We start from the raw sequence: 12259 nt of genomic DNA on the forward strand, positions 1-12259 counted from the left end.
CTGCTTTATGGATGTACTATTACAAGAACTATTAAAGGAATCAAGGACCGAATGCCGCAAATACTATATCGTAACGAATCAAATTTAGACTTGTAAAAAAATCGATGGTACTTTTCGATATCTAATACTGTAATCTAGTAAAGTAAAATTACGTTTAAATATACTTGATGACAATTTTGGTTTCTGATTTATAGCTCCCTGTTCTGTAAACCAAATCCTAGTAATGATATCGTTTTAAAACGAAGTATTTTTTTTAATAGTTTTACTTTCGGATAAATAGCCCCTTGTTCTGTACATCGGATTATCGATTACTTAGTATCTAAATCAGTGGTTAGTGCAGAGAGAACATGTCGCATTTGTATTTGCATGTTTCATCACACGAAAGGTTGAAAGCTAACAAGTTACTGATTGTAATTTTGTCTCCTCCCCGTTCTGTAAATCAAGTGATTTCAAAAACGAGGAATTTTGGAAACTTTGATGGTCTGCAAATAGTACAATTTTGTGCATTGAATCATAGGGATTCGAGTTACAGAACACCAAAATACGTGAATTCGTTTAAAAACGAAATCTTTACTCGGATCCAATTTACAGAACAGGAGGGTTTGTTTCTCCTCTGCTTGTATTTAAGTTCCTTTAAATTTCCAAGTAAAGATATTTTTCTACTAGTTTAGATTAAAAATGATGAGATTCTTTTTTCAATTTTCTTTAATACAGCCTTTTCGTTGAATTTCTTGTGCCTTTTCTTTAATAGTGTTTTTATTTTCATTTCTTAAATGCAGTTACTTTTCTTTTGTTAAATATATATAGATTTATTGTAAATAAATGAAAATACTTTTATTGTTAAATGCCATTTTACTAAACAAATATGATTTGAGATAATTTTTTTTAATAAAATACATACAAATTACATACACAAAAATATTACATAAATATATAGTTATAGTACTATTCATATATAAAGATAAATAGTTTGTAAATCTAAAGAATTAAAAAAAAACAATTAAGATATTTGAGCGTTTTTTGCTAAAATAAATAATTGTACTAAATTGTAATTTGTTCGTCGGTATTGTAAAAAAAATGTGTGGCATTTCAAAACGTTTTAAAAAGTTATTAAAAGTTCTAAAATTTTGTTCAATTTTCAATTTGTTTTGCTTTTAGGAAAATTTCGTTAGCTTATTAATGTTTTGGCTCAAGACTGTTATTAAACTTGTTTTAAAATTGAATTCCTACAAAAATGCTTATTGATAATGCTACACGAAACTTTGACCCTTGACCGCAAACACGGAAATTTTATCTCAAATAATGGATTCCTCAATAATTAGGCAGATTTTTCTCTAAATTTCTTAATGATTTGAAGAGAAGTATAAAATTTCATTCGATATAATTGAATAAGACATAATTTTCACAGGTTGGCCTCTGTGTTTGTAGGGTTAATCCATAAATTAAGTGAAATAGAAATACGAGTTTCTGAATCAAGCCCTACACCATTTATAGTTTAAACCATTGATAAATACATATAGATCGGAAACTCTCCTGTCAAAGACTCTATGGTTTAAACGTTAAATTAGTTTTAATCTTAAGTAAGGGTGTGTTCGTAAATGCAGTAAATTTGTGCATCACTGATGCCACGACCTGCAAACTTTTGCAACATATAACTTAATGATGCATTGGTTGCACAAATTTGCGGCATCACTGCCAACAATTTGCATTAAAAAACGTTTGACGTAAAGCAATAATCGCAAATATGCTTTTTCGAACGATAAACTTTTAATTTGCTGCAGTGATGCAATCATACTGAATTTACGAACACACCCTAAACCAACCTTTAACTGCTAACAAATTTAAACTGCCGCTGATTAATAAATTAGCTCTTAGGACGGGTTTTTGACCTGAAGATTAAATTAACGAATATTGATTTTGGGTTCTCAACTATTTTGTTTTATTTGCTAGTTTAAGCGGCCAATATTGGCGGTTGATAAAAAACTAGTCGTGTAGGAAAACATACAAAATTGGATCATTCTAGTACTAAGGCAGATTTCATAGAATTGATTTATACAATTTATTTTTTCAACACACACAACCAGCTAAAATGTTCTTGTTCACACATTTCTCAATCATTTGATAACAAAATGTGACATTTCTGACATGGTGTATGACAATACGAGTACTACGAAGTTTAAACCATAGATAATATAGATCGGAAACTCTCCTGTCAAAAACCTAAGTTATGTGAATGTAATAATAAAAAAGATGATTTTTTTTGTTTGATTTATTTTTCTTTCCGTTTCCGTTTCCGTTTTAAGTTTATTTCTCTATAACCCAAAAACATAAGTTAACGTTAGATTATCTAATTATTAACTGACATTTAATCTTCAAGTCAAAAATTCTACCTAAGTGGAACATATATTTAGGAATTTCATATAGTATATTAAGACAAAACAAATAATTATAGCATTAATTAAACAAAAAAACATTTAGAGTAAGAGATTTACATTTTTTTAAAATCAATATAAATAAAATTTGTGGTATATTAAATATAAATAAATTAAATTTATTTTCAAAATTAAACAATATATAAACTTGTGCGTTTGTTATTGCGATAAAATTAAGCGTTTTTTTATATAAAAATTTTTAATTATAAATAAATAATAAAAATAAAAAAATATGGCAAGTTAAAGTAGATTTTTAGTAAGTTTAGGAAAATTTTGCAAGGAAATCAAATACAAAATTTGTGAGAAATTCTTTGTAGATAAATATATGGGAGTTTGAAATTCTTAATTAAGTTTGAATTTCCATGTTCTCAAACGTGATTAATGTTCAAAAGTGTGATCAAAATTTAATTTGCCAAAAAAAAAAATTCGGTTTTGTTTGTAATTTTTGTACTACCATATTTTATAAATATAAATATTGTTTATCATTATAGTACATTTTATCTGAATACTGTGATTCAGCTTTATATGAAAAATTCTAACTTCTTCTTACTGAAATTGTGTTATTTGTACAAATTAAAAACATTTTAGGCATTAAAATTTTAATTTTTCAAAATATCCAGTTTTTGAGAGCATTTGTTTCCAGTTTGAAACGTTTTCAGAATTTTTTAAAGCCCTTGAGATTTAAACAATTTGTTTTATAAGATTTTGTTAAATATAAAACATTTAAACAAGAAAATTTTAATTTTAGAAATTACTGTTTGAAGCAGTAAAATGCAGCCTAAGGAAATTCTCAAAAACTGTATTCAATTTGTAAGCTTGTTTAATTTTCAATTTCCGTTTTGAGTTTGCCTCAAAAACAATTTTATTCCTAACAAGTTAATGCAAAAAATGCTTAAGATTTTCTTACAAAGGTCATATATGAAAATATGCACTCGTATTACCAATAAAAAGTAGCTACGAGCAGAGGCTAAGAAAGTTCAATGACAAGTAGTAGTAGTATAATTTCCGGTTAATACAGAAGACACACAGAAAATAAAGGAAACTTAATATTTAAAAAAAATAATAATAAAATATTTACGTTGCTTGAGTTTGACTAAGAATGTTTACGTTTTGATGTAGTTTGTTATAACTTATAAGAACTTTTTTGTTTAAAGACAATAAAACAAGTCCTTTTGGTTACATACATACAGACACACACAAATATAAATATATTATTGTAAATATATATAGTAGTAGTAGTAAATTATATTTTATAATACATTAAAATTAAAAAAAAGAAATTGCAACTAATTAAATGCTAAAGAAAACAAGAATTATCTCAAAGTTCTAAGAAATGTTTAAAAATCATTCATTATTAAATTTAATAAGTAAATAAAGAAGTTGTGAACAGAACTACTGTCAAGTCTTGTATTCATAATGAATTCGCCTTGACTGGAGCGAAGTACTAAAGAGGGAATTACTGTTATTTGTGTTTTCGTTTTGTAGGGGTGTTGTATTATGAATGATATTGTAGATAATATTTCTGTTGTGTGTGTTTTCTTTTCTAATGAAACAAATAAAAATTTTGAATTTGTTTCTGATTTTCTTTAGTTTTTTTCTATTTTCATTACTTTAATTAAAGGTGTTATTAAACGGTTCATTTCTCTTTCATTTTGTTTTTATTTGTTTGCTAATATTTTTGAAGATGGTGGGTTTTGTTTGTTTTTTTTTCTCTTTTTGTTTTAGATGTTTACCATTTTTTGTTTTACTCTTAATAAATGTTTAAAATAATTTTGTTTTGGTTGTTTTTGGGTCTGCTGCTATTTTCAATAAAATATTTAGAAATTAATTGTTGTTGTTGTTGTTGAAATGAATGCAATTATTATTATGTGTTTAGTAAAGACCGCAACCTCTGAGATTGTTAGCAATGATAACATCAGTGACAGCATCGAATACAAATTGTATGTTGTTTGTATCTGTAGCACACGTCATGTGGCAGTAAATTTCTTTTGAGGTTGATTTGTTTTTCGCTTCAAATTGAGCTTGGATATACGCAGCTGCCTCACCATATTCCTGACCACCTGTGTGAAATTTGTTTAAGGAGAAAAAAAAATTATTTTAATATTTAAAAAAAAAACAAAAAAAAAACACTTTGAAATATCAGAAATTGGATTATAGGATATAGGATTCCTAATTTTTCGGACTTGTTCCGGGAAATATAAAAAAAATCTGTTCAATCCCGGGAATGTATGTAAATTAAGCTCAATTCCAGACCGTAAAAACTGCGAAATTCCTTTCGAAAGAAAACTTTTTCAATTAAGAATGTATATAAACAAATTTAAACCAGTATTATTGTGTTCTCTAAATATGAAAATCCTTAGACATTTTAATGTTAAGCATCCCAACAATAATTATAAGAACTTAAAATAGTCGTCGTACAAGTTAGAAAAGTTAATTTTCTTGTTATATTTAACTTATCGGAGTCTAACCTAAAACAAATTGCCCTTGACTTATTAGGGTTAATTTCAAAACCATTACAACTCATCCAACTAACAACCTCATCAAGGTGAAACTGAATGTTGGCCTCGAAGACATCAATAAAATGCTTTTCCGATGTAAATAACATTTGAACGTCATCGGCGTATAAAAATATTTCCACTAAATTACCATCTAATATCATTGTCATTCGAAATATTGGTCGTAGAACCAAAAAGTATATATCTCCTCGGTCCTCATAAGATTGAAAGACGAACTAGCACACCATCCATCTGTCTGTTGAAAACACGATAGTGCCCAAACGAAAGGAGCTAGCTGGCTCCACAAATACTCTCTGTATTGAAAATGAGCAATATCGGTCCATGATTTCACCTTGCAAATGTCATTCCGGAATACTGTCATAAATATGTTGATTATGCGGTAATTCTGCACAAATTAGTTCTAAGTACTCCGAAATTATATTGTAAAGTATGGCGAAAATCGGGCAAAATTTGTACATAGTCCTCATACAAGGTTCCCCTCAGAAAATTACTTGAACATTCAATTGTTTTATAATAATTAATATCGTGATGAAATTGGACGTAAACAAGTTTTATATGAATGTAAATCTTTCTACAAACTTTTCTGAGAATCAGTCCATAATTGACCCTACCCCCTATAACACAATATAATAGAAAACAAGTAAGAAAGTATGGTCGGTCAAGCCCGACCATATAATACCCTACACTAAGTAAAAGAGCAAAAAAATTTTTCTTTTAAAATTTCAATAATTTATATTTTTGAGTGATTTTCGGAAGTGGGGTTATATGGGGGCTATGACCAATTATGGACTGATCACCATAAAATTAGGTCGTGTGATTTATGTCTATATTAAAGTTAACTACGTTGAATTTTGTGTGTTTACCAACATTTTTAAGCGATTTATGCACGTTAAAGTGATTTTCGGAAGCGGGTCTATATGGGAGCTATGACTAATTATGGACCGATCGTAACAAAATTTGGTGACAAAATTGCGACCTGTACTCTGCGCACAAGGTTTACATGGACAGCCAGCAAGCCAGCCAGCCAGCCAGCCAGCCAGCCAGCCAACCAGACGGACGGACGGACATCGCTTAATCGACTCAGAAAGTGATTCTAAGTCGATCGGTATACTTTAAGGTGGGTGTTAGACTAATATTTTTGGGCGTTACAAACATCTGCACAAACATCCTCCCCACTATGGTGGTGTAGGGTATAAATATTTTATTGTCACGTGGGTTATGGTGGATATATTAACTAGTTTACATTTATAACTGAAATAAAAAAGTCTTGCGCTGAATTTCGCTTAAATAAAGTTTACTCAATATTTTAAGAGATTTATTTAAAATTTCATGCTTGCGATAAATATAGACTGATTTAAGGGCTTTATCTTTGTAATAGATATTTGTTTAGCTGAATTTAGTTTCTAAAACCAAATTTATCCCAAATATCCAGTTAGTTGAATTTGCTGAGAGAGATTTTCGAACATGTTTTAAGATTTTCTGTTTTAGAAGTTCATTCAACACAAGCTTAAGACTGTTTCAAAATTATTTGAGGATTTTACAAATCTGTAATGTAATGTTATTTGATCTTACCTGTATATTCTGGGAAACAGATTGTCAATGGACTCTTGCGTATTTTCTCTTCGAATAAATCTTTTTTATTTAAGAATAAAATAATCGAAGTATCCGTAAACCATTTGTTATTGCAAATGGAGTCAAACAATTTTAAGGATTCTTGCATTCGGTTCTAAAATTGAAGAGATAAGAATAATAAAAATGTAAGCTTTAATTTAAACTTTTTTTAATTGTTTGATCAACTTACTGTAGTTTCATCTTCATGCAAAACTTGATCATATTCTGACATGGCAACACAAAATATAATCGCAGTTACATCTTCAAAGCAATGAATCCATTTCTTTCGTTCTGAACGTTGGCCACCAACATCAAAAAGTCTAGAAATTTAAAATAATTAAAATTAAATTTTATTTAATTGGAAAGAGTGAGTAATTAGGTGGAATAATAAAACAAATACTTACTTGAAATTGAGATTTTTAAAGGAAAAGTGCACTTCAACAATACCAGTTGTTTTGACACGAGTGCGCAAAATATCCTGTTCGGTTGGTTGATAATCTTTGGCGCCTAACCGATCTAAATCGTCCAGGAAACTAAAATGAGAATAGAAAGAAGTAAACAATTTAGTAAAATATACATAAATAATTATTTTCAAAATAAACAAATATGTCTCACTTAAAAATTTATTGACCTTCTTTGCCAGCTTGTTTACTTAAGGGGTGTGCCATAATTTCTGGCACTACTGTTTATTATTTAAATATCTTGTCAAAAACCACAAAACATTTGACATTTAAATATTATACTAATAAGTGTAAAAGGTGTAGTAGATATATGCTGACATTTGTTTTATTTAAACTTAAAAAAATTCATTAAAACTCTTTTTTTTTTGCGCTCGTGTATCTTATTACACATGTTTGTGAGTATTTTTGCAGCTTAAAATTTTAATTATACCTTTAGTATAAAATATAATTATAATGGTTGTTTTTTTGTTTTTGCTACCTTTTACCATTTCTTTCTAATGTTTTTTATGTACTTAATTTAATTGCAAAACAATTGATTTATAACCGTAGCCAAGCGCGGTACAAATTGTGGTGGTTGGTATTAAAACAAGTGGTTTTTTGTAAATAATTTTTGCAGATCAAATAAGCGGTAAATTTTTTGTTTAAATTTAAATAAACAAATACTACAAGTAAGAGTGTTATATACACGGCTGTGCCGAATATTTTATATGTGACAATAAAATATTTTCTGATATAGGAGTTATATGGGGTTTAGGGTCCTCGCAAAAGTTGGTAGAAAGATTTAGGTTCATATAAAACTTGTTTATGCCAAATTTCATTACTATATTAATTATTATAAGACACTTATGAATATTCGAAACTAGGACTAGGGACAAATGTTGCCCGAGTTTCACCATACTTTGCTGTATAATTTCGCAGTACTTAGAAATAATTTGTGCAACATTTTAGCAGAATTTCCGCATACTCAATATATTTATGACAGCTTAAACAGTATTTCGAGGGGGTCTAGGTGATATCATGAATCGATATTGACCATTTTCAATACCAAATTAATCTTATCCACAGTGAGTATTCGTGAAAATTTTCAGCCAGCTTGCTCCTTTTGGAACCTAACATATTTTCAACAGAATATGTCCGTCCGACATAGCTAGATTTTCTTAGAATTTCATAAGGACCCAGAGGCTCTGCGCTGTATATTTCAATGTGTTACAAACGGATTGACAAAATCAATATACCGCCCATCTTTTTTGATGGTGTTCAAGTAGTTAAAAACATTAGTGGCATATATTGAACTTACAATTGGAATTGTAGGAATTAGTATGTTAAATATAATAATATTTACATAAAACTAATGCGTTAGAAAAGAACTTTACCCATTTGTATTAGATTTGTTATGTAATTATTTTAAATATTTAAGGCCTTAATCATAATCAATCTTAAAATTTATTACAGATTTATAAAACACATTTTGTATAGAATTATAGTTTTATAAACCTTTTATAAAATTAAAAATTGTTTATGAATAAGGGAGTTAAAATTTAAAAACTATTTTTAATGCAGGTGATGGCAAAACCTTAAATATTTCATTGAAATTAAACCGCAACTTCAATTGCATTACAAAACTTATGTACAAATTTAGGCTGTTTGTTTTAGAGATGAGAGACGAGCCTTAAAGGAATTCATTCAATACAAACGAATAAAAAGTATGATATTTTAAAAAAATCAAATAAATCTTTCATTTCTAGCTGGCTTATTCGATTGACATTACATTTAACGTGTTTACTTTTTGACGACGGACCAGAAATATCATTAGAAACGTCGCTGAGAGGTCTCAAAGTAGGGCAGCTCAGACATGCAAAATTGTTGGATTGTCTAAAAACAAAAATTTCAATATATTCTTAAAAACTTTGATTAGGCATTTGCTTTTTACCTCTTATACTCGTAGTAATTCATCCCTATCGCGAATCAATATTTCCCATTTTTCGTTCATGTTGTGAAATTTTTAGATGAAATTTTGTAAACAAGAAACCGCTGTTTCGAACAAAATCAACTATTGTGAATGAAAAGTTCAGGGATTTTCCTTTCGAGTGAAATGGATATTTTTTCATGGGAACATAAATTTCAAAATTTCATCAGTTTTCATCAAAATTGGCTCAGTTTTTATAATATCAGACACAATATATTTGGCGATTTCATTAAAAAAATGTTTAGTTACACAATTTTATAGTGGTCCTTTAATAGTCCTTCCAAGTTTAGCCCATTTTATGTTGAAATTTTGGATTATGCCTATTTGTTCTAGAAACCCATAGTACGGAATCCCAAACGAAATATAATTTTATTTACCTTATTATGTTTTTAAAATGCAATATAAGCCTTTTACCAGTCTTTTTTTAAAATTTTTAGAAAAACAATTTTCCGATTTGGAACCCTAATTCTTTGTTTTTTTTGTCAGATCTAACAATATATAATTCAAACGTTTTTACTTTTAAACAAGTAAGAGAGCTATATTCGGCTGTGCCGAATCTTGTATACCCTTCACCAAATTATTCTTAAAAATATTTTTTTTTAAATATTTTTATTTAAACAAAATCAAAATCTTTTTTTTAATGTTTTAAAATTTTTTTTTCCATATTGTTTAATTTTTTTTTAAAAAAGTTTTTTCAAAATTTTTTTTTTAAATTTCTTTAATTAATTTTTTTGGAAAAAGAATTTATGACAAAAAAAAAATTTTTGATGAAAAAAAAATTTGGGTTAAAAAATATTTTTTTACGATTTTGACCCATTGTATGTCCAACTTACTATGGTCTTATATACGTCGTTGCAAAGGTCTTTGAAATATCTATCATTAGATATCCATATTGTCTATATTAATGACTTAGTAATCCAGATATAGGTCAAAAATCGAGGTTGTCCTAGTTTTTTCCTTACATCTCAGTCATTTGTGGACCGATTTTCTCGAATTTCGGAGATATTGATGTTTGGATCGTGTATGTAAGTTATTTGGGGGATTCGGAAAGTTGATTTCAACACACAGACGGACAGACGGACATGGCTATATCGATTCCGCTATCTATAACGATCCAGAATATATATACTTTATGGGGTCGCAAATGAAAAATGTGGAAATTACAAACGGAATGACAAACTTATATATACCCTTGCCACTCATGGTGAAGGGTATAAAAACGGTAGTTAATTCGCAAATAAAAACGATCAGTAGTTTAAAATTTGTAACAATTCTTTATTTGAATTTACACAACAATTTAAATAGTCACTCTATTTTAATACACACACTTATATTACACAATTTTAAAAACACATTTTATGATGTCCAAGAATACAGTGTACAGTTGATGTTAATTCAAACATGATAAAACTAAATGACTGTAACTTTCTGTACCTATTTATATATGTACACAGTGCCATCTTCTAGAAGTTTCATGAATTATCTGATGGACAACACTAGAATGTTTTATTTCTAGATCTTTTAGCAGTCTTAATGTTAATGTTGGCAGCAATGTGCTGATAAGTAGAAGTATCCACTTATGACATTGTATACAAAAGATGGTGGATTTGAAAAACCGTGTTAAAACTGTTTAATTCAAATTGATAGTGCAATTTCTTATCAATATGGTTTAAAATAGTTTTAAATTACACGATAAAAAAACTCCAACTTTTGAAATGACACAGCAATGTTGAACTTTGAAACTATGTAGCCCACCCTGTGTTCCAATGGGATGATTAAAAGTTTAATTGTTTAAATAGCTTAGCTACTCCTCTTAAACGAATAAAAACTTCTTTCAAATATCTGTCATTATTGTGAATACAAAAATGTCAATTAGTTATTCGTGAGTTTATAATTTTCAAATTGGAAATGAAGTGCTAATGAAAAAATGTGGTTTAAATGCAATATAGTACATAAGTATTTATCTACAATAAAATTTGGCTTTGACGAACTTAATAAAATAAGTTTATTACTAGATTTTAAGTCATTAATATGTATTTATGGTTTTTTTGAATTAAAAAGATTAATTTCAAATATTTTATTGAAAATAACCACAAATAAAAATGGCTTTTATTTTTGCGAATTTGTGTGGAAAACTTTAATTTTCGTGAGCATGCAGCTAAATAACTAACAAACAAATTGATAATAATTTACACCTGAGTGATAAGTGCTTACAAAATGTTCATTTAGTTGGTCAATACATTGTATGTGATGTCGATGATGACACAACATCCCATTTATTCCCATTATGTGGTTAATTTTATTTGGGGCAAATGTTAAAATAGACTTTATAGACAAATATTACTTATTAAATGGATAAGTAAATTGAAAATAACAGTTGTACATATAGAGCTTAAGCTAACGGTTATCATAATGATAACTGTAGTACGTATGTAAGAATTATTATGAACTAAAATGCATCCGTAAAATTATTAACACCAAATTGTGTTTTCCAAATTTTGTTACTGTTAGTTTTTGCCTAATTTTTAGTACATTTTTTGTTATTAAAAATCTTGCAAAACTATTTCCTCCGTTAGAAAAAAATAATAATATTTCCATCTGCCTTTTAATATATAAATTATTTCTCTGGTGGAAATTAAATAAAGTTTTGTATGTGCCAACGTATAAAATGAGATAGAAAAAAACCATTAATGCGTAATTAAAATACATTAAAATCGCTTAATTATATTTTATTGCAACAGTTGCGTTAAATTGTTTTTATTTTAATCTCTTTTCTCAGTTCTTCTCTTTTTTTCGTTATTAAACGTTATCGCTTTTGTGTGCACCACGATGGCCATTTGCTGGGAAATTTGGCTACATTTGGAAATCATTGTGGCGTTAGATAAATTGAAATGAATAGAAAAAGACTAAGTTTAATACAGCAAGTACATAAAAATAAAGATTTATCAAAAGATTTAAATGGCAAAAAGCAAATAAACCAACAGAAAACGTGACATAATTTGTAATTTTGGTAAAATATTGTGTTCACACAAACTAATTACAATGGAAAACATTAAATCAAATAATACGCATGGGATTAAAGTGCGTCATACTAAAAGACAGTTAAAGCAACAATAATGTTTCTCGATTTGTTAAACATTTTAAGAAGGCTCAGCCAAGTGATAATAAAAAGGGTTTTGACCCAAATTAACCCTCTAACCCGCAAGAGTGCCTCAAGGCATGCATTACAAAACATCAATTATCTCAAAAAGTAATCAATTATTATACCCTTCC

The 12259-nt window shown here is 28.2% G+C and overlaps 1 protein-coding gene across 2 annotated transcripts in view; it reads right to left on the bottom strand.

Moving 5' to 3' along the window:
- Nucleotides 1-4012: 4012 nt before the first annotated feature.
- Galphao (G protein alpha o subunit) overlaps nucleotides 4013-12259 on the bottom strand; it is a 131750-nt gene continuing 123503 nt past the window's right edge. For both annotated transcript variants that reach the window (XM_065514113.1, XM_065514114.1), the window contains exons 4-7: nucleotides 6964-7092; nucleotides 6750-6879; nucleotides 6521-6674; nucleotides 4013-4492 (exon numbers count right to left, since the gene is read on the bottom strand). In XM_065514113.1, coding sequence (XP_065370185.1) covers nucleotides 4305-4492; nucleotides 6521-6674; nucleotides 6750-6879; nucleotides 6964-7092 — 601 coding nt within the window. In that variant the 3' untranslated portion in view covers nucleotides 4013-4304. The remainder of the gene's footprint in view (nucleotides 4493-6520; nucleotides 6675-6749; nucleotides 6880-6963; nucleotides 7093-12259) is intronic.

This window comes from Calliphora vicina, chromosome 5 (genome assembly GCF_958450345.1).
Source record: "Calliphora vicina chromosome 5, idCalVici1.1, whole genome shotgun sequence".
NCBI classification, from domain to species: domain Eukaryota; kingdom Metazoa; phylum Arthropoda; class Insecta; order Diptera; family Calliphoridae; genus Calliphora; species Calliphora vicina.